General features: G+C 42.4%; 1 protein-coding gene across 9 annotated transcripts in view; it reads left to right on the top strand.

Moving 5' to 3' along the window:
* EYA1 (EYA transcriptional coactivator and phosphatase 1) overlaps positions 1–23,992 on the top strand; it is a 321,910-nt gene that overhangs the window by 143,417 nt on the left and 154,501 nt on the right. For all 9 annotated transcript variants that reach the window (XM_030215486.1, XM_030215477.1, XM_030215459.1 and 6 more), the window contains 2 exons: positions 759–901; positions 1,398–1,481. In XM_030215486.1, coding sequence (XP_030071346.1) covers positions 759–901; positions 1,398–1,481 — 227 coding nt within the window. The remainder of the gene's footprint in view (positions 1–758; positions 902–1,397; positions 1,482–23,992) is intronic.

Raw genomic sequence — 23,992 nt, 5'->3', positions numbered from 1 at the left:
CCCCCGAGGTCGCCGCTACTGGTCGTCCCCCCCCCCCCCGGAGTCTCCGCCACCGCCGCCACCCCTCCACCCGGCCTGGGCCCTCTCTTTGCTATTGAACTTACGTCGCCGAAACGCAGCACGCAGATCAGCAGAGCTCCCATCAGCCTTCCTTCTCTGCCTGTGTCCCGCCCTCGTGTGATGTAACGTTGGTGAGGGCGGGACACAGGCAGGGAAGGAAGGCCAACGGGAGCTCAGCTGATCTGCCTGCTGCGTGTCGGCGATGTAAGTTCAATACTGAAGAGAGTTCTCGGGCCGGGTGGTGGCGACTCCGGGTGGGGGGAGCAGTAGCAGCGACCTCGGGGGGGAGCGGTAGTGACATCGGCGGTTCCCTCCCTCCCCTTCACGCAGTTTCCCTCTCTGTCCCATCCCCATCATCACATATTGACGCGGGGGTGGGACAGAGAGGGAAGTCTCTACTGCGCATATGCGGGTGAGTACGGTCACTCGCCATTTATATGTTTGCTTACCTTAAATTAGGTATATAGAAAAATGTTAGAAAAGTATATTTAATTATTTGAAATACATTAATTATGAATGCTGTAAACATAATTTTGGAATTGCATTTCCTAAAATATATAATCAACAGTTCAAAATGGATTGATTTCTAATTTTAATATAATTGTTCTGCATAAAATGGAATGAAAATATTTGTTTTGTCTATAGCAAGGTTAAGACTCTATTTTGGTTAAAGGGTAACAGTCATTCTTGTATTGCAGCTGAGTACAGTACAATCCACAGTCCATCAACGCCCATTAAAGATTCAGATTCCGATCGATTACGACGTGCTTCAGATGGAAAGTCACGTGGGCGAGGTAGAAGAAATAATAACCCCTCACCACCTCCAGACTCTGACCTTGAGGTATGTTGCATATTATAGTTGGCAGCTGATAAACCATGTTTTTCTGGTTTTAAGAAGGTGCATTGGGTGTGCTGACAAAGCCATGAAGCTTTTATAAATTCACTTTTGCTCCAAGATGAAGAAGTAATTAATAGCTTGTAATAGGATACAGCATAGATTACTGGTGCGTAAGGAATGTCAGTCTCGTAGTTGCTTGCTTAATAGACTTCATTTTCCTCCAGATGATATTTAGACCCAGCATTGGTACATTCAGACCAACATGTTTTTCTTTACCTTTTGTTTTTCTTCTTCGTCATCTTTTTTTTTTTTTTTTTTGGATTCATCTTTTCACTTGCAGTAATGACTTGTTAATCCATTTGAAAATGATAAAGAAATTATATCTGTTGGTATATTACCATTGCACTATTCTTTCCTCATTTCCACATTGATTTAATTGAAGTATCAGCTTTCCATCGACAGAGAGAGACATATTGATTTTGGTCTCTTTTTGTTCCAGAGGGTATTCATTTGGGATTTGGATGAGACGATCATCGTTTTCCATTCTTTGCTTACAGGGTCCTACGCTAACAGATATGGAAGGGTGAGTGACATAAACGGATGCTAAATGACACAGTATTTTAATATTATGCGGTTACTGTGTGGATGTTTAGAAAGGCTTTGATCAGTAAAATTATTGTTCTAAGTTTATCTGTGAATAACAAGGGCATGAGAAGTATAGTGGTATAGCATTTATTAGGAAGGATCATGGGCGCTTTTTCTTTTAAGTATAATATCATGTATCATTAATCTAGGACAAATAGGGGCTCATTTTCAACGATCCATAGGTTCCTATAGAATTTTGTAAGTCTAAGGGATCCTTTTACCAAGCAGTGGGAAAAAGGGCCCTGTACTAGTGGTGGGGGCCGTTTTTCCCCGTGCACCAGGGCCCTTTATACTGCGGCAGATAAAAAAAGCCCCCCAAACAAACATGGCCATGCGGTAAGAGCTCTCATGCATCAGGGAGACCTTACCGGCACCCATTGAGGTGGTGATAAGGACTCCTACGGTAACCTGGCGGTAACTGGGCAGTGAGCGGCAATGTCTGGTTACTGCCGAACAAACCATTTCTGGGGGGTTTCTTTTTACCCCAGAAATGGCACATACTCACGGCAGAACTACCACCGGTAGCTGTGTTAGGCCAGTGGTAGTCCTGATTTAGCATTTGGTAAGCCCATATTGGGTTTACTGATGCTTTGTAAAAGACCCTCCTCATTGCCCACCGGCAGCTATGTTAGGCCGGTGGTAGTCCTGATTTAGCATTTGGTAAGCCCATATTGGGTTTACTGATTCTTTGTAAAAGACCCCCTCATTGCTCTGAAAATACGCTTCATAATAATATAAGGGTGTGTGGTGTTCCTTTTAAATATTACCCCTTCAATGGGAAGTGTCAAAACCACATTTTAAAAAATTGGTACTAATTTCAATGATCTGAAGAATTTAGATGCCTGTAATACCTTGTCTACATCAAAACATAACAGGGTAATTTTAAAAGGAGTCACAAAATGTATGTAAAAGGCCACTCATACATGTAAATCACTTCTTATAAAATACTTGTTAGTATGAAAGTACCTATGTAAGTTTCGTGACATGTACTTTTGCTTTGGACATGCACAGGGGTGGACTCTGGGATTGGTCTGGGTGGAGTTTGCACTTACACAAGTAGATTAGACCATTTCTTAATTTATGTAAATTCTTACCCTCAAGATGGAATAAATGCTGGTGCCTATGGCCCTTATTTTAGAAGCACTGTTTATGTTTTGGATGTGTGAAAACAGGCATTTAGATATTCCATCTTGCATGGACATTCAAATCTGATTTTTATAAAGCCAGGATATGTGCAACTAAGAGCCAAATTCTATAAGTTGTGCCCACAAATAGGCACTGAAAATTAAATGTGCTTAGCGCAATTCTATAAGGGGTATGCATCCTTTATAGAATCATGCTTACTGCATAACTGCACCTGACTGTAGGGCACCTGCAGTTAGACTTGCTATGAGCAAGTGATTCTATATGTATGCACATAAAATTTAGGAATGCCTCAAAAATGCTCCTAGCCACGCCCCTAAATTGTTACGCGCTTTAGGATTTATATGCAGATCGATATGCAGATCGATATGTAGAACAAGATATGCATGTAAATCCTAATTAGGGCAAATTAGTGCTGATAATTGGTTGTTATCAACAGTTATCAGTGCTGATTAGCTAGTTATTCAATTCAATTATGTGCATTACATTGGGCACATGCCCAATTTAACGCATATAACTCTAGGTGCCATGTAGAATTTGGCTGTAAGAGTGCAGTACATCCATATGGTAAGGGGAAGTGGTCTGGGTGTGTTTTGGGCAGGACTAGGGAGAGGCCAAAATATGGATGTCCAACTCCAATTTCAAAAGGGAAAGGAACATCCATGTCTAAATATATAGACCTGGTATATGACACGTCCAGGTTACAGAAAGGTGCTCTGATTGAGCAGCTGTCCATTGGAAGGATTAAGGCATGTCACCTCCTTAATTCCTCAGTGGCCCCTGCCCCCCCTCTCTCGCCTGAATATAAAACTAGCAAGAGATAACAGGTTCATGACAACCTCAGGAACTATTTTAAAATCTTTTTTTTTAGACTAACTTCTTAATAGACCTTCATGATAGGTTGTGCAGAATGAAATCCTCAGGTTACCGAGCCCTTTCACATTGGGTCGATTAGCATGATGGGTTTTGTGATCCAACATGTGTAATCTAAAATTTCTGGGTTAGCTTGCATACATTAGTATATGTGTGTTATGGGATTTGGGGATTTTGTTTTGTAGGCCCAAGCTGGACTATTGTCTGTTCTTCACTAAATAGCATTTGAAAGGGCCCATTAGATTGTTGTCCCATTCTCACAAAAATCTTTTAGCATGTTTGGCTGCATAGTCTCCATAGTCTTTGAGGAATCCTATTTCCATTTAACAAGAAACAATTTGTATACCCGTAGAGCATGTGATTATAAATAATCTAAAATCTGAAGGAAGTAAGATCTTGATTATCAACGTTTCCAGTAATCTAGAGTTCCCTATTAAATCAAATCATTTTATATTGTTTTGTAAATCTGTATTAAACATTTTGAGATCCTCGTTACATAACCACATTCTTATCCAAACAGATTTTGGTCCTCTGGAACAGTTCAGATGATCAAGATCTTACTATATTAGAGAGCAACTCCTCTGTCATGCATTCCCACTATAAGCTGAGTGCTTTGTGGTAATTGAAGCACTCTGTACAAATATAATTTGTGTATTTTGGAAGAGAAATGATGTAAGTTTAAAAGATATTTTAATTTTTGCCTTTGTTATAAGGAGAGGTTTTTTTTTTTCTAAAACTAGAGTTCAGTCTGTATATCACATTTGGTTACAGTATTCAAGAGTGTTTTACTTTCACTAGTGAATATCTATGACTTAGACCATTTTATTACTTTTGAGGAACCAGGCAGATGCCATAGATGCTGTAGAAGTATTCTATAACCGGATCTTGGTGCCCCAGATGACATTATAAAATTAGTACTTAGCACACTGCATCCAGGCACCTAAGGACCCTTTTACCATGCTGTGGCAAAAATGGACCAGCGCTGGTGTCGGCGTGTGTTTTACATGCGCGCCAAGGCCCCCTTTTACCTCAGCTGTTAAAAGGGAAGTCTCGCTTTCCTACAGGAAATGGACGTGTGGCAAGTCAAGCACTTGCCGTGCGGCAATTTTGGAGGGGAGCCCTTACCACCACCCACATTACCACCACCCACGTTAACCTGGTGGTACAAAAATAAACAAACTTTTGTAGCTCCGGAGGGGTGGGAAGTACTGCCGGACTGCTATGGTAGCCCGGCGATACTTCCTGTATAGCGAGCAGTAAGCCCGCGTTGGGCTTACTGCCACTTAGTAAAAGGAGCCCCTAACTTGTACACCCATTTATAAACTTGCCCCTTATGGGCCCAATTCTATATATGGTGCCTAAAATTAACACGCGCTAGGTAATTATGCCTAAGTGTATTCTAAATACACACGGTACTTAGAATACACTTATGTGTAGTTAATGTGACTGAATCTACATTCATCCATTTATGCCAACGAAAAGCTGGTGCAAATCCCTGTGCGTAGATTTACACGCTGTGGCCAATATTTTATGACAAAGTGTGTAGATTTTAGAATGCCCACAAAATGCCCATTTCTATGCCCCTAGATGCACCCCTTTTTGCCTGCACACGTTAGAATTTAGGAGCAGTACATTATAGAATACCATTAGCAATATACTAAATTCTAATTTTTGCCAATTAGTGCTCGTTTGTTGAGAGTTGTTAACACTTAACACCTTGTTAAACAATTAATCTATGCACGTAGTTATAAAATACTCCTAGATGTACACGCGGCATCACACGTAACTCTAGGTGCGATATACAGAATCTGGTGGTATATGGTTACTATTAAGATGGAAATATGTGTAACTGCCCTGATGGTATCTGTATAGTGAAAGGGCAAAGAGAAGGTGGTGTGAGGTGGCACTCAAAAATTAATTGGATAGCACTGGGCACTGTGGAATATGCATGTCTAGCAGTGTTGAATATATATGTATTAATTTAAAGAGGAGGAGAAGATAGGGAGGGAGGATGGAGGATGGGAGGGGGTAATATTCTCTGTGTAGCTAAAATATTATATATGCAATTTTACAGTTATATCTCAATTTTGTAACTTTAGAGCCCTGTATGTGAAATATTAGCCCAATTGTAATATTGTTGTTAAAGTTGTATACATTAAACTTTAATAAATAGAAAGTTTAAAAAAATAAATTGGACAGATTAGATGAGATGTAGAGTCCTTATCTACAGTCAGTTTCTGTTTACTTATCCTCAAGGTCATGGACAGTTCTTTGAGAAGTTTTTACTACAAGATACTAAAAGTAAAGATTTAAGTTTTATGTACTAATGAATATTAGCTTTAGTGCCTATGTAAACAGCTGAACCGTCATTAGTAATCAGCTATGTACCTTCCAGAATTAATATATGTGAGTGTTAATGCGGTCTATCTAATGTTGAACAATGAGCTACACATCCTGAGGTGGTGTTATCATTCCTTAGGTTCTATGTGGCAACAGCCCTTAAGGAAGCCCTTTATCCATATCATCAAACCAAGTAAAGAGATTCCAATTTCCTGCCATTTGCTGTTTGCCTCTGGCAAAGTCCAAGGAGGGGAGTCCAGGTCCATGACCTTCCAAAACAAAATAGTGACAGTGGTGGTAGCAATGCTTTCTTGCCCCCACCTCTGCCCAGACTTAAGAACAAGCAACTAAGCCTTTCATTGTCCTACCCCAACCCTCCAATAACCATAAAACAAGTGAGTGTTTTGGCTTCTTTTTGATATTATTCTACACGATGTTCACCAAAAAATCATTATGTAGTATCCATCCATCTGCTTGTTAAAGGGCAATGTGAAAGCATGGGCTCTGTTTGGTTTTAGTTTAAATTCAATAAAGAATTTAAACAAGAATTGTCATTATATCCAAAGTACTGTATATGGAAAACATGTTTCAAACAATACAAAGTAATTTTTGCCCGAGTCTAAGTATGCAGTTTCTACAGGAGAAATTTAAGCTGTCAAGAGCATACAGCCCGCCTTGGAATTTAGCCATGACAGTGGAAACATAAGGCTTCAGTTTACAAAAAGTACCAGGGGACCCCTAATATCTACATAGTAGACAGGTCCTCACTTTAATATGTTTCTTGAAAATGACACCCACCCTGATACCATGCTGAGTCATTGGTGCTGGGCTGGTTCAGAGAGAAAAATGCCCCATCTGAGCTGTCAACACCACTTCCCTGCTGCTGAATAAAGTGTATTGCAGAAGTCTCTCCTTAAAGCTTCTGATATCTTAAAGGAACTGAGCAAAATATTTAAATAATTGAAACTTTATGTTATTTTTTAATCTTATTTTTGTTTCTCTATCTTCTATGGAAGTCACTTAATAGTCTTCAAATTAGACTCAGATTCCTATTTGCAGTCCCCTTCTCAACTTGCTATTTATCCCTTGTATCTAGCTACACAGTAGAAATTCATATCCCAACAATGAAGCTCTGTGGTCAGTCATAAACTGAATTCTTTGGTTATGATGGTCGAAGCAGTTTTTACTTCACTTGTTGCCCGCTTACTCACTTTTTCACATCTTTCCATGGGTATATTAAGAACACAAATTGTTGGGATCAGATTGTCCAGATTTTGTGCAGGCAGAGATATCTAGATATTCAGAGGCACTATCGTCTGAACAAATGCTGTTAGTTGATAGTTCAATTTTACCTGAAATACCGCCAATCAAATTGATATTTCTAAGTGGTTTGCAATCCAAAATAGAAAGGGGAAGACACACAGTTTCACAGAAATAGAAAGTATCTCTATAAGAAACATATTAAATCTATAGTACAGGCTTGTACAGTAGCTCAATTAGACTATTGCAATTTAATTGATGCAGGCTGCCCAGAAAAAATTAGGAATCAATTACATACCATGCAAAATGTGTCAGCTAGATTGATTTGTCATGCACAAAAATGGGAATCAGTTATTTTACTTCTGAAATTTTTGCACTGGCTGTCAATACAAGTTTGTTCTTTGTTTAAACTATGTTCTCTGCTTTTTTTTTAGAATTATTTATGGCATGACACTGTCTTATCTACTACCATTAGTTTACTTGTCCTATTCTTTAATGATACAGCAAATTGTAGATCAATTGACTTTTCACTTTTCTTCAGCAGCAAATATAAAATACAAGTGATGTATTTTATTGCTCCTTGCTTTCATACCAAGCAGTCAAGACCTAAAGCACCTTGCCTATCAAACTCAGATAGAATTATGTATGTGAGCTTTGGAAATCGGTTAAAACTTCATGTATTTAAACAATTTTTAGATGATTAGTCTATTTTCTTTTTTATGTAAATATTTTTTATTGATGACAAGAATTAAAGTATACCAAACAATAAAATAATACAAACATCAACCAGTAGCATTAATAAAATGCTCATGTGATCAATTTGTCATCCAAATTTAACAGATCTTTACCATGTCTGCTCCTCGTCCAATGACTGAGGAGCCTTAAACTATATTCAAATAGATAAACATTTCTATGCATATCATCCCCCCCCATCTACCCTCTCCTCCTCCACCCCCACCCTTCCCCCATCCTGTTCCCAACCCCCCTCATCTAGGAGAAGCAACGCACCTAATACCGGGAAAGAGTGCTGCAATGACTCTGAAGTAAAAGTCTCCCAATATCAGAACATTGAGTACTAGCAAAAGAGCAAAAGCTGAAGATCTTATATCTCCACCCTGATAGCCACCCTCCCAAAACGTACAAAAGGACATTCCCAACTTCCTTCTTCTAATCCTTCCTTGCTATTCCCCCTGCTCCTCTAACCTGGACCCATTCCCATCTAGGATCTGTCCCACCCCCCCTTCCTAAATACTACAGAGAGAGCTGGTTCAGAAGAAGACTGCATACTCTTGGTGACAACACCATAATATATGGCTCCCAAATGGACCAAAATTGTTTCTTTTGTTTTAAGGTAATCTCTGCATCCCTTGCTTCCATAAGTAGCAAATTATGAAACACACTCTTCCAAGCCCAAAAGCTAGGAGCATTGTCTTGAGTCCAACACTGAAGAATGCATTTCTTCCCCACCACTGCTGCCTTGTAAATAAATATATGATTTTTCTATAAGAGCGTAGTATTTTGCCCTACCTGACCAAATATAATATTCTCTGGCGTGGCAATAATTTGTTTATGCAGTAAATGCTCCCCATATCTAACTAGCTGAATCTAATATCTTTTGAAAGCTGGACAGTGCCACAGGGCATGAGCTAATCAAACATATAAACGGCGAGTGACCGTACTCACCGCAAATGCGCAGTAGAGACCTTCTCTGCCCCGCCCCCACGTCAATACGTGATGACGGAGGGCGGAACACAGAGGGTCTGTACTGCGCATTGCTGAGGGAGGGACACCGCCGTCTAACGCTCCCCCCACCCGAGCCTCTGTCCCGCCCTCGACGACGTTACGTCACACGAGGGCGGGACAGGCAGAGAAGAAGAACGAAGGCCGACGTCGGCAGCTCAGCAGAGCTCAGTGCTGCGTTCCCGGACCCTCGCTGTTTCAATAGCGGAGCGAGGGCCCGGCCGGGTGGAAGGTGGGTGGTGACGGCTCGGTAGGGGGGGGCGCGAACTCGGAGGGGGAGGGGCAGCGGTGAACTCGGCGGTGGGGGCGGGCCTTTCAACCCCCCCTTCCTATAATAGCCCGTTTTTACGGGCTCAAAGTCTAGTGTAGCAATAAGACCCCCACACTTGGCACATTGTTGAACATCTCGGCATCCAGCCTAATATGCTTGCCGCGGAGAGATATAGGATCTAGTATGGATCCAAAATTGACATTCTTTATAAGTAGCACTATAGACATACTGCGGGATCTGCTGAATCAGAGGTAGGACTTCCCCTTCTCTAATAAAACATCCAGAATCCAAATGCCATCTGTGTACCAGCTCAGTATAGTCTTTGCCAGGAATAAGTTGCATTATAGCTTTATAAAGGTTGGCAACCGTGATACTGGTTTGATTCGCTGGTAGGAAAAATTGTTCCAACAGTATGTACACCCCTCTTGAGCATCTTGGGATAACAGACTTGACATAATTCACCACCTGTGAATAAGCAAATATGTTTAATGGATGTGGCGTTATATTCCTCATTAAGACGTCAGATGGCATCAAAGAGTCATCCTCTTGCAGTAAATCTGCTACATAACATATTCCCTGCCATGCCCATTTATGAAACATCCCTTTATCCTGACCCAGTTCAAAATCCAAATTCTCCACCAGAGGTATAAAATCCATACACCGGGGATCTTTTTTCAATAAACACAATAAAAAGTTCCAAGTATATCGCATTGAATATAAAAGAACATGCTTCTTCAGATTTGATGGCAAGCTCTGCTGTGAAGCATGCAATAGATAGTGAGGGTGTAATGGCAAAAATAATTCCTTCTCTAGGGACCAATTCATATAATGCTCCATACCAAGCATCCAATTTACCAAGTGTCTCAACAAACATGCCATATTATACATTCGTATATTAGGTAGCCCTAGCCCTCCTAGCCTCCAGTGACCATACAGTCTTTCTAATGGGCTTTTAGGGTTTTTTTCTGCTCCAACAAAAATACACAAGCATTCGTTGTTGTAGCTGAAGATATTTTTGCAATAGATAAAAGGGTAAATGGCCAACACATATAGCCATTGAGGAAACGCAATCATGCGATATAAACTAATTCTTCCACTAAGAGAAAGTGGCAGATTATGAAAAATCACCAGTTGCTGCCTTGTAGTATGTAATAGTTTATCAACATTGACTCTGCAGAGATTCCCAGTGTTATTAGTTAACATGGTGGCCAGATATTGAAAATTTCCTGAAGCCCATTTCAACGGAAATGTTCCCCTCCAATGCATGCGAACCTCCAGACATGTTGGTAACCCCTCTGATTTATGCATGTTCAGACAAAATCCAGAGAAAGAGCCGTATTCGGTGAAACTTTCTAAGAGCACCGGGAGGGACCGATCAGGGGATGACAAATGTACTAACAGGTCATCAGCAAAAGCCGACACCTTAAACTCAAAAGTTTCCAAGTTAATCCCCCCTAATCTCTGGGTTTTTCACTATTTCCCTAATCAGAGGATTCAGGATTAGGACAAATAGTAGCACAGACAATGGGCACCCCTGACGAGTGCCCCTTAAAATGGGAAATGAGTCTGTGGTCTGTCCATTAACCATGACTCTTGTCTCTGGACCGTTATATAATGAATAGCCTGTTCAAAGTAACCTTCAATCCCATATGTTCATAGCACTGCGAACAAAAATCCCCAGGTGACTCTATCGAAAGCTTTTTCGGCATCAAAACTAATGAGAAGTGTGTGAGCTCGTGTCTCCTGTATCTGTTCTAGAGAAGCCAAAATAGTATGAATGTTCTTAATCACTTGTCTTCACCAGATAAAACCCACCTGAGCATCCACTATCACTGAAGGTAAGATGCACGCTAGACAAGTGGCCATAATCTCGGCTAAAAATTTTGCTTCACACCCTATCAATAATATTGGCCTGTATAATTCAAGGAGGGTGGAGTCTCTTCCCGGTTTTGGAAAAACTACTATCTCCGCCATACGCAGAGAATCAGGTAATCTTTGGTGCTCTATAAATATGTTAAACAGGTGTACCAATAAGTGCTGAATGTCTGGTAGCAGTAATTTGTAAAATTCAGCTCTATAACCATCTGGTCCTGGGGCTTTATATAACACCAGTAAAAAAGGCCCATTTCCGAACCAATGAAATGGGCGCTAGCATGTGGTTTTTTTTGTGTATGTGTCACAGAGTTATTTTGTGTGTGTATGTGTGTGTGAGTGTGTGAGGGTGCGGTGTGTGTGCAGGTTGTTGATGTGTATCTTTTTTTGTTTTGTTTTGTTTTTTGCTTGGGGGTTGGGGGATGTGCTGTGCTGTGCTGGCAAAGTGGGTTGGATTGCTGTGTGGCTTTGAGGGTGTGTTTCTGTTGTATTGTGTGTGTGTGGTTTTGTCTGTCAAGGAGGTTTGTGGAGGGGGGTCTTTCTGTTGGTGAAATGTAAATGTGGTTGTAGGGGGGTCAGTCTTTGTTGAGTGTTGTTTTGTTTTTCCATGTTTTTTTTTTGTGTTGTGCTGAGGCAGCAGTGTTGTTTTAGATGGGCGGAAGGTAGAGGAGCACGTTCTTTGTCTGTCGGTATTATTTGGCCATTTCAGGGCTGCTGTAGGGGAATGCTGGAAGAGAAATGTGCTGTTGGAAGAGCACCATCTTTTTCCATTGGGCTGGGGTTCTGGGCATCCTGGAGGTGGGTGACGGCTTGCCTGAGGATGGGGATGGTTGTTTTAAGTTGGCAGAAGGGAGAAGAGCACGGTCTCAGGCCGTCGGGGGGGGGGGGGGTGATCCGGTATGTTTGGTCCATTTCAGGCCGGCTGCAGGGGAAAGCTGGAACATTTATGTGCTGCAGGAATCAGCGCCGTCTTTTTCCGGGTGCTCGGGGAATCCCCGAGGTGGGAGACTGCTTGCCTGAGGCTGGGGATGGTTGGGCACGTCCTTGGCCGCTTCGGCAAAAGGGGAAGAGGAAGGGGTGGGGAGTTACCTGCAGCTGCCTGAGAAACCATGTATTCTTTGTTTGTTTTGTATTATTAGTTTGCATTTCTGTTGAAGAAAGAGTGGATGCCTTTCGAATGATGGAGGTGGTGCGTCGGTGTGCGGTTGTTTTGTTAGTTTGGCAGCCAGTCTCCAGCGATTCCTAGGCAGGGAAGGAGTACTCCTCCCCCTTCCTTGGTCGCTGTTTGCTGCTGGCTGGGTCGCAGGTAATCCTTCCAGCTGGGTCGCAGCTTGTCCTGTTTGCCCACGTCCCAGATGGTGACAGGCACGTTGTTTTCCGGCTCCTCTGACTCCATGTCAAGCGATCCCAAATATAGTCTGTGCTATAGGCCCTCTGGCACTCTTCAGTACTGACATTAAGCATTTAAAAATTTCTCCCCCCCCTCCCCCGGTCTACTTTTGCATATACCCATAGCAGGAATATTCTTCTCTCATTCCAGCGGTGGCTCTGTGCTCTCCGTGCTGCACAGATAATGAGCCATTGTGCTGGGGAATGCTCCTCCCCTTATTGTCACGTAGTTTCCTCTGATTGGTCTGTCTTACGTTGCCTAGTGTTGCCTGGGAACGGTGTTGTGATGGTCCTTTGTGTTTCAGAATGTTGAGTGTGTTTTTTCTGATTGGTCCATCATGCGAGGGCGGGGCAGAGAGACATGGTCAGTGTTGTGGCTTCACCACCATGAATCCATGAACCCTTCAGTGAGTGACTGAGTGACTTCAGAACGTTGTCTTCAGAATGTTGAGGGTGAGTTTTATTATAGGAGATGCTCTGTTCCACTACTCTCAACACTTCATCTAAGCTTACTGGAACATTAAGACTTGCAAAACTGAGCTGCCGTGTATCTGGGGAGATCTAAACTACAAAAAAAAAAGTATCCGGGTCCAGATACTGTGCTGAATCCGTCGCATATAGTTTTTGATAATACGTCTGAAAGGTCTGCGCAATGTCACTTTCTGTATGAATCAACCACCCATATCAGTTTGAAGAGTTAATACCTTTCTGGGTCCTTGGCTACACTGCACCAAATGGGCTAGCATTCTCCCTGCCTTATTCACATGTTTATGCAACTAATATTGATAATACTTGGCCAATTTTTTGGCGCTCTGAGCAGTCATATATCTATCTCGATTCTCAGTAGATGGTATTTGTCCATATTGTTGTCGATGATACAGCACTTGCTTTTCCAAATTAAGAATAGCCGCATCCCTCCGTTTTTTTTCTTTAAAACACTATATGCAATTATATCACCTCTTAAGAATGTCTTAGCTGTTTCCCAATATAAAATTGTGTCTTCTTTATGTTGGTCATTAAACTCCCGAAAATCATGCCATTTACATCTAATATAATCCATAAAGTCTCTATCTTGATTTAAATCCAAAGGAAAGGCCCACCGTCTAATCGAAGAACCAGTATGCCCCCCCTCCTAGTTCTACTCATATCGGGGCATGATCTGATATCGCAGTGGGATCAATGTAATGTGATGGAAAACATTACTTGCCAGCCTCAGATGTTATACTCAGGTCCATTAGAACAGCATGCAGGTCCCTGGAGTAGTCTAGTGTTAAGTGCAGTGCACTGCAGACAGGTGGACCCAGGCTCCTACCTCCCCCTACCTGTTACACTTGTGGTGAAAACTGTGAGCCCTCCAAACCTTACCATAAACCCACTGTATCCACATATAGGCCTTCACCTGTAAGGGCTATGGTAGTGGTGTACAGTTGGGGGTAGTGGGTTTTGGAGGACTAACAGACAAAGTAAGGGAGCAATGGTCAGATGTGTACCTGGGAGCATTTTATGAAGTCCACTGCAGTGCCCCCTAGAGTGCCCTATTGCTGTCCTGGGATGTCAGGGGGACCAGTCTACTAAAATGTTGGCTCCTCCTACATCCGATGGCTTGATTTTGTGCATTTTGCACTTGGACTTTTTTTTTTTTTTGGGGGGGGGGGGTTGAGAATGGACTAAAAAACAAAACGTTCAAATCACAAAACAGAAACGTATTTTCGAAAACAAAAGATAGATGGTTTTCTCTTTCGAAAATGACCTTCTCTCCTATTCGGATTTAGGATGTTTTTCGTAAAACGTCCAAAGTCGGACTAGGACGTCATATCGAAAAATGCCCCCTCCACATCTCTCCCTTTAGTCCATCTGCACACCACATTTCCCTCCCCTAACTTGTTCTTACCAATCTCCCTCTCCTCTCCTCTCAACTCATCTAGATCACACTTTCACCCATTCTTTCACTTTTCTCTAATTTTTTCTTCCTCCTCTCTCTTCCTTATCTTCTTCCCCCCTTCTTACTCCCTATCTTTCACAGGCTTGCATCATTTCCCTGCTCTGCTTTCCCTGGCTCAAGGAACATTGCTGTTTTCTGAGACTAGTTCCCCTTTTCTGCAGCACTTCTCCTGGTACTCATAAAGTCCAGGCCAGTGGCAATGCCCTGTCTGCACAGTTCACATGAGATTCTCTGCCACATCCTCACCCTGACAACTGGAAGCCCTGCTGAGTGGGAAAACATGTTCTAGCAGCTCAGGGCATGGGAGCATGAACTCATACTAAGTCACTGTGTTCTGGCCAGCCTGCTTGATACTACTCGAGTGGCCAAGGAACAAGTGTCCAGCACAGAGAGAGGTGGCTGCAGAGCTTTACCGTGAGTAAAGAGGGGAGCAAAGATTCAGAAATTAAGAAGGAAGAAAACCAGGGAGTCCAACCATGAAACACACAGCATCTGTAAGATAATATGCCCCTTGACTCCCCACCCCCCATAAACTCTGTCAATGTCTTCTGTCACCTCTTCCTACTGCTGCTGCTGTGCTACTTCTTTAGGCTCACATAACCCAGTGTCCCAGTTTACCATTTCTATCTCCTGTGGGTTATAATGTGGAAATCATATTTTTATTTTTTGTGAAGAGTGGCAATAGTGCTACTCTGCATTCCCCCTCAGTTCCATCCCTGACCTGCAAGCGGCTGTCTCCAGGTCAAAATGGCTTCCGGGACTTCCAGTGACAGTCTCGCTGGAGGTCCTAGTGACTGAGGATCACTCCTGCCCATGCCAGTTCCAATCTCAAAATGGCTGCCAGAACCTCCAGTGGCAGTCTGGAAGTACCAGAAGCCAATTTGATCTGGAGCCAGCCATGTGCAGGAGTAAGTGGGGATCTCCTGTGCCTACTGTCCACTAATGACATGGTAATCCCAGAACGTTCTGCCACCGGAGAGGGGGTTCGGGAGGGGGCTACCACCAGAGCTTCTTTGGTCAGGTGGAGGAAGGGGGGCTGTTGGGGGGGTGGCAGTTTTGTTTTAGGCTTTTTCTCCTTAAGCCAAGCAGCCAATTTTAGTTGCAGATTCAATTTTGGCAGAAACTGAAGATCCTGTTTTCAGTCAGGCTCTACTGGTATATGTATTTGGTATAGTAGAATATACCTTGATGAAGCTCCTGGGATCTGTCCAGGCAAATATGTTTGTGTACTTCAGTGGGAAATCCCTTCAGAAAATCGTGTAGTTCCTTCTGATATTCTCCTAAATATAGCAGTTAGGCACTTACCTGACAATATTCAATAAGTGTGTGCTGAAATAGAACGCCCATGCCCCTCCCATGTGAACACTCCCTTTGCAGTTATGCGCTAGAATACTCAGTGGTCTTTTTACTAAGCTGCTGTAAAAAGTGGCCTGTGGTAGTGTGGGCATGTGTTTTTGGCGCACGCTGAGTCATTTTTTACCGCAGCTGGGAAAAAGGGCATTTTTCAATGGCGCAGTAAAATGGCCAGGTGCTAAAACTAAGTGTAGCATGCAGCTGTTTACTGCCTGAGACCTTACTGACCTAGCAGTTAGAGCTCACACGATATTCACGTGGTAAACATGCAATGCACGTCAATGAGGATGTGTTGCCAGGAACACCCCCTGCGGTAGAAAATAGAAAACTATTTTCTACCATAGAAAACAGCGTGCGCCAGCTTCGAAACTACTGCAGGGCGCCCACACTACCCCTGCAGTAGTGCCAATTTGGCACACGCTACCCACATGTAGCCCTACCGCTGCTTAGTAAAAGGACTCTTTAGGCACCCAGTTATAGAATAGCACTTATGTGCCTAACTGATGTTTTCTCCCCAGTGAGCCTGATGTTGGTGATGGTCAAAATAATAGATACTATTATAGAAAACAAAATTTATAGAACATATTCATAAGCATGGATTAATGAGACAAAGCCAGTATGGATTTAACAAAGGGAAATCTTGCCTCACCAATCTACTACATTTCTTTAAAGGGGTGAACAAACATGTGGATAAAGGTGAGCCAGTCAATATCGTGTATCTGGATTTTCAAAAGGCGTTTGACAAAGTACCTCATGAAAGACACCAGAGGAATTTGGAAAGTCATGGATAGGAGGTAGTGTCCTATTGTGGATTAAAAACTGGTTAAAAGATAGAAAACAGAGAGTAGGTTTAAATTGTCAGTATTCTCAGTGGATAAGGGTAGATAGTGGGGTTCCCCAGGGGTCTGTGCTGGGATCACTGCTTTTTTACATATTTATAAATGATTTAGAGATGGGAATAAATAGCGAGGTAATTAAATTTGCTGATGACACAAAGTTATAAAATTGCAAGAGGATAGTGAAAAATTGCAAGAGGACCTTGCAAGATTGGGAGACTGAGCATCCAAATGGCAGATGCAGGGCCGCTTGGGGGGGGGGGGGGCAAAATTCACCAGGGCCCGGCATCCAAGGGGGCCCACCCAGCACTAGCAATGTTACCTGTTCCTGTGTACGGCAGCGCCACAGAGCAGAGTACTTCCTTCCTGCCTCGTTCAAATAGCCTCTGGACGCAGCAGGAAGGAAGGAAGAACTCTGCTTTGTGGTGCTACCGCACACAGCAACAAGAGAGCCATGTTAGTGCCGGGCCCTGGGGAATTTTGCTGCGCACAGTGACAGGAGGAGGACAAGTAAGTGGGGTGTGCCCGGAAGGGAGAAGGGCAGGCCCGAGGGGGAGCGGGCCCGGGGCAGGTGTTTGCCCTGGGCCTGGCTTTGTCTCTCAGCAGCCCTAGACAGATGACTTTTAATGAGAGCAAATGCAGAGTGATGCATGTGGGAAAGAGGAACCCAAACTATAGTTATGTGATGCAAGGTTCCACATTAGGAGTCGCTACCCAGGAAAAGGATCTAAGTGTCATCATTGATGATAGGTTGAAACCCTCTGCTCAATGTGCAGCAGCAACTAAGAAAGCAAATAGAATGTTATATTAGGAAAGGAATGGAAAACAAAACTGAGAATGTTATAACGCCTTTGTATCGCTCCATGGTGCGACCTCACTTCGATATTGTGTTTCAATTCTGATCACCACATCTCAAAAAAGATATAATGGAATTAGAAAAGGTACAGAGAAAGGCAACGAAAATGATAAAGGGGATGGGACGACTTCCTTATGAGGAAAGGTTAAAGCGGCTAGGGCTCTACAGTTTGGAGAAGAGACATAGAAACATGACGGCAGATAAAGGCTATATGACCCATCCGTCTGCCCATCCTCTGTAACCCTAATTCTTCCTGTTCCTAAGCGATCCCACATGCTTATCCCATGCCTTTTTAAATTCTGGAACAGTCCTCGACTCCACCACCTCCACCGGGAGGCCATTCGAGACGGCTGAGGGGGAGATATGGTAGAGTTATATAAAATAATGTGTGGAGTGGAACAGGTAGATGTGAATCGCTTGTTTACCCTTTCCAAAAATATTAGGACCAGGAGGCACGCAAAGAAGCTACTAAGTAGTACATTTAAAATGAATCAGAGAAAATATTTCTTCACTCAACGAGTAATTAAATTCTGGAATTCATTGCTAGAGAATGTGGTAAAAGCAGTTAGCTTAGCATAGTTTTAAAAGGTTTGGATGCTTTCCTAAAAGATAAGCCATAAACTATTATTAAGATGTACTTGGGGAAAATCCACTGTATATTCTAAAATAAGCAGCATAAAATCTGTTTTACTGTTCTGGGATCTTGTCAGGTACATGTGACCTGGATTGACCACTGTTTAAAATGGGATACTGGGCTTGAAGGACCTTCAGTCTGTCCCAGTATGGCAATTCTTAAGTTCTTGCTGCTTAATTAGCATTAATTTCTAACTTTTGGCATGCTTCATAGATTTACCCTGTATATGCACAGTTCCTGGGGAAAAGGGGTCTCAGAGTCACTCACTGATGACACCTAATATTCAGGCGTAAAGTCCATGCTACTGGGTTATATAGGGAGCCACAGCTTGTGGCCCATTCCCAGGGACTTTTGCTGTGATGTATATTTTATTGCACTCATGTTTTTACAGATAGAGGCAGTAAGCAGAAGTAAAGCTGTAAAATAATGATAGCTCCTAGAAGAAAACAGCAGCTTTGGAAGGTTTAATTGTGAGTATGTGAAAATATAGCTTTCCAAATGTGCAAAATATTGCATGAACATAATTCAGCTTGCTATGAGGCAGAAATTATAAATAGAAAAACTGTATCTGCCACACTGTTATGGTTATCATTTATCTTAATTGGCATCTGAGCTGCCTGCACCCATAAGCCTGATGTTTTAAGCCAGCTGCTCCGTGATTGGGTCTTGGAAGCTTAAAAGAACTTGACACCCCATTGATAGTACTGATGACTCGAACAGGTGGACTGGCAGTCTGGGCACCTAGCGTGGCAGCTCTGCAGCCTGCTTGCGCTTGCAGTTGTCCATGAAATATTTGTAGCTTGAAACTTGGATTCTTGAGATGAATGGCCATTTTGATTATAAAGCACAACATCTTCTGCCCTATTGTGCATTACTATTTTTAAAGATCAGGGAGCTTGTTCCACTTAATCCTTTCATTGTGAAAAATCAGCGTACGTGGAAAATAAGCACTAGTCTAGGTAATCTTTCTTGTTTTTCAACTTCCTTCCCTTCCCCCACTCCTAAACAAAGGCATTGAGTGGGCAGAATTTAAAAATTGACATTCAGACAATGTTTGTGGCTTTAATAGCTAGCTTTCCAAACAAAGAGGTCTTTTCAGGGGATCTATAATGGTATTTTTTTTCCTTTTCCCAGGAGCTGTACCTCCCCCAGAGGTTTGCACCTGATCTGGCCAGACCTTTCAGAATAGTCACATGGAACTGCAAAGCCTAAGAAAGATGCACACATTGTCCTCCTCATTTCTCATTGTGCTGTTACAGATCAGTATGATTAGTTGGCAGTTCCTTGCTTTAAAATTGTAAAGAAATATGCTGTAGTTTTCAGATCTTGATCTTGAAAAGAGGTTCATAGGGAGGGCAATTTCAAAGCCATTTTTTTTCCAGGTAAATTGAGTGCCGAAAATATATTCTTAAACAGTTGAGCCGAGCACACGGACAGGACTCCCGTTGTGCTTATAGCTCTTAGCTGGACTGAGGGCAGGCATTCCTGGAGACGTGTGTTAGGGCAGGGCTAGAAAATAACTTACATACATTAGATTTCCAATTCACATTATGCTGTTTTGTAGCCTAAAATCGGTCTGCTGAAAATACGGTGCAAGGTCTGTGTGTGTGACTCCCTTTAAAAATTAGGCACCTAAGAGGACTGTTTGAAATTGATCCCCTAATGTAGTATGCTATCCAAGCACTTAACTGTGATTGCTCTTCTGAGGCATGGTGGGTCTTGTCTCCTATTACCATGATAGCAACAAAAATTTGCGTTTCAATAGAAAACGGGAGTGTACGGTTTGTATTTTTTATTTCTCTGAGTTTCTGTGTGTTGATGGTGTTGCAAGGGACTCTGTTTGTCCAAATGGGGTAAATAATTTTAGATCAGTTTCCCATTTTGATACCCAGTAGCTATAAATCTCTGTTTTTGAAACGGAATAGAGTTCAATATTTTATACAAACAAATATGTTCATTTTTTTCAGAGGTACATTAGAAGTACTTTAAATAATTAAGGGGCCCTTTTACTAAGGTGCACCAAAAAGTGGCCTATGGTGGTGCAGGTGCATGTTTTGAATGCGTGCAGGTCATTTTTTCAGCATGCCTGGAAAAAGGCATTCTTTTTGTGGCCGAAAATGGATGTGCAGCAAAATTAAAACCAACGCATGTTCATTTTTGGCCTGAAACTTTACCACCACCCATTGACTTTGCGGTAAGGTCTCACACGCTAACAAGGTGGTAAGTGGCAGCACGCATAAACTGCCGATTACCGCCGGGTAAACGCCACGCGGTAGAAAATATTTTCTAAGTTTTGAATGTGCGTAAAAATTGGAACTACATTTGGTAGCTGGGCGGTAGTTCCAATTTGGCATGCATTAGACATGCATAGGCACCTATTCGCCTTCGTAAAAGTGCCCCTAAATGACTTTCAGAAAATTCGGCATTAATGCCCAACATTAGGCAAAATATAAATGACTCAAATTAACATAAAACAACAAGTATATTAATTGTGTGTGTTGATTTGTTACCCACCTTGGATAAAGGTGAACATAAGCAGTGCCATACTGGGACAGCCCAAAGGTTCATCAAGCCCAGCATCCTGTTTCCAACAGTGGCTAATCCAGGTCACAAGTACCTGGCAAGATCCCAACACAGTACAATACATTTTATGCTGCTTATGCTAGAAACAAGCAGTAGATTTTTCCAAAGTCCATTTTAATAATGGCTTATGGACTTTTCTTTTAGGAAGTTACCAAACCTTATTTAAACCTTCTAAGCTGACTGCTTTTACCACATTCTCTGGCAACGAATTCCAGAGTTTAATTACATGTTAAGTGAAGAAATATTTCTCCGATTGTTTTAAATTTCTTACTTTGCAGCTTCATTGCGTGTCCCCTAGTCCTAGTATTTTTTGGAAAGAGTAAACAAGCGATCCATATCCACACGTTCTATTCCACTCTTTTATAGACCTCTAGCATATCTTCCCTCAGCCGGCTTTTCTCCAAGCTAAAGAGCCCTAGTCGCTTTAGCCTTTCCTCATAGGGAAGTCGTTCCATCCCCTTTATCATTTTCAGTGCCCTTCTCTGTACCTTTTCTAACTCCACTATCAGGCTCATTTTCGAAAGAGAAGGATGCCCCTCTTTTTACACAAATCGGAAGATGGGCATCCTTCTCAACAGGGTCGCCCAAATCGGTATAATCAAAAGCCGATTTTGGACGTCCCCAACTGCTTTCCGTCGCAGGGATGACCAAAGTTCATGGGGGCGTGTTGGAGGCATAGCGAAGGTGGGACTTGGGCGTGCCTAACACATGGACGTCCTTGACTCATAATGGAAAAAAGGGTGCCCCTGATGAGCAACTTGGCCGACTTTACCCTGGTCCTGTTTTTCTTACGATCAAGGCACAAAAAGGTGCCCGAACTGACCAGATGACCACCGGAGAGAATTGGGAATGACCTCCCCTTACTCCCCCAGTGGTCACTAACCCTCTCCCACCCTCAAAAAATATCTTTCAAAATATTTTGTGCCATCTTCTATGCCAGCCTCAAATGTCATACTCAGGTCCATGACAGCAGTATGAAGGTCCCTGGAGCAGTTTTAGTGGGTGCAGTGTACTTCAGGCAGGTGGACCCAGGCCCATACCCCCCTAACTGTTATACTTGTTTTGGTAAATGTGAGCCCTCCAAAACCCACCACAAACCCACTGTACCCAGATCTAGGTGCCCCCCTTCACCCATAAGCGCTGTGTTAGTGGTGTACAGTTGTGGGTAGTGGGTTGTTTTGAGGGGGTTGGGGGCTCAGCACACAAAGTAAGGGAGCTATGTACCTGGGAGCAATTTCTGAAGTCCACTGCAATGCCCCTTAGGATGCCCGGTTGGTGTCCTGGCATGTCAGGGGGACAAGTGCACTACGAATGCTGGCTCCTCCCACGACCAAAGGGCTTGCATTTGGTCATTTTTGAGATGGGCATCCTTGGTTTTCATTATCGCCAAAAATCAGAAATGATCAAGTCTAGGGACAACCATCTCTAAGGATGACCTAAATTTCAAGATTTGGGCGTCCCCGACCGTATTATCAAAACGAAGGATGGACGTCCATCTTGTTTTGATAATACGGGTTTCCCCGCCCCTCCATCGGGACATTTTGCGAGAATGTCCTCAGCAAAACTTGGGCGTCCCTTTCAGTTATGCCCCTCCACATTTTATTGAAATGAGGTGACCAGAATTGAACACAGTATTCAAGGTGCGGTCACACCATGGAGCAATACAAAGGCATTATAACATCCCCATTTTTGTTTTCCATTCCTTTCCTAATCATACCTAACATTCTATTTGCTTTCTTTACCGCCACTGCACACTGAGCAGAGGGTTTCAACGTGTCTTCAACAATGACATCGATCCTTCAACAATGACTCCTAATGTGGAAACTTGCAAGACGTAGCTATAGTTCGGGTTCCTATTTCCTACATACATCAATTGCACTTGCTCACATTAAATGTCATCTGCCATTTGGATGCCCAGTCTCCCAGTCTTGTAAGGTCCTCTTGCAATTTTTCACAATCCTCTTGCGATTTAACAACTTTGAATAACTTTGTGTCGTCAGCAAATTTAATTACTTCACTAGTTATTCCCATAGCTAGATTTTTAAATATGTTAAAAGCAACGGTCCCAGTACAAACCCCTGGGGAACCCCACTATCTACCCTTCTCCATTGAGAATACTGACCATTCAACCCTACTCTCTGTTTTCTATCTTTTAACCAGTTTTTAGTCCACAATTGAACACTATCTCATGACTTCCCAATTTCCCCTGGAGTCTTTTATAAGGTACTTTGTCAAATGTCTTTTGAAAATCCAGATACACAATATCGACCGGCTCACCTTTATCCATTCATTTCCCAGATCATCTCTAGAACCCTTTTTAAAAATCAGCTTTACATTGGCCACCCTCCAATCTTCCGGTACCTTGCTTGATTTTAAAGATAAATTACATACTACTAACAATAGTCCTGCAAGTTCATTTTTCAATTCTATCAATACTCTGGGATGTATACCATCAGGTCCAGGCAATTTGCTAGTCTTCAATTTGTCAAATTGCCCGTTACATCTTCCAGGTTTACAGAGATGTGATTCAGTTTCTCTAACTCATCAACATTGAATACCATTTCTGGCACCGGTACCTGTCCCACATCTTCCTCAGTGAAGACTGAAGGAAAGAATTCATTTAATCTCTCCACTATGGCCTTGTCTTCCCTGAGTGCCCCTTTTACCTTTTGGTCATCTAGCTGGGCTATAAATAATAAAAACATAAAAATATAAAACTTAAAAATAAAATACCTCTGTGCTTGATTTGTCAAGGTCTTTTGCCATAGACATAGGGACATATTTTAACAAGATGCCTAGGTGTAGAGGGCAAGAAGACACCTATTTTGGCTCAGTTTTATAACAATTTAAGGTACCTCGTGCCTTTATGACATACTAGCACAAATTCAGCAGAATCACACCCAGAGCAGATTTACACTATCCATGCATGCGGGGGGGGGGGGGTACTTCTGTACAGATTGCCTAAAGTGTGTGCGTTAAGCACAGATCTATAATAGCAATTAAGTACTTAATTGCTGTTTATTGAAAGCTTGCCTATGTCCGCAGTTACATGTGTAACTTTAGGCATGAGCCTTTACGCTATCTGTATGGCAGGTGTAAAGGCACCTAATTGCATCAGTTACGCGTGTACCAGACATTATTCTAAAATTGTGGAGGGGCATGTGGAAGTGAAAAATTTTTAAAAAGAACTTTATTAATTATGTGTTTTTAAGAGGGCATTAGGCCTTTAGGAATAAACTTTGCTTTATAACTTAGCTTTTAGACAGAGATGCAAAACCACAATGCTTGAACATGTCCATTTTTAGCCAGAGCAGTAAAGCTAGTAGTTAGCCCAACAACAGTTGAGTAAGACGTGTA

This window comes from Microcaecilia unicolor, chromosome 1 (genome assembly GCF_901765095.1).
Source record: "Microcaecilia unicolor chromosome 1, aMicUni1.1, whole genome shotgun sequence".
Lineage (NCBI taxonomy): Eukaryota > Metazoa > Chordata > Amphibia > Gymnophiona > Siphonopidae > Microcaecilia > Microcaecilia unicolor.
Note: the sequence above shows the minus strand (reverse complement) of the source record. Positions and strands in the feature narration are given on the sequence as shown.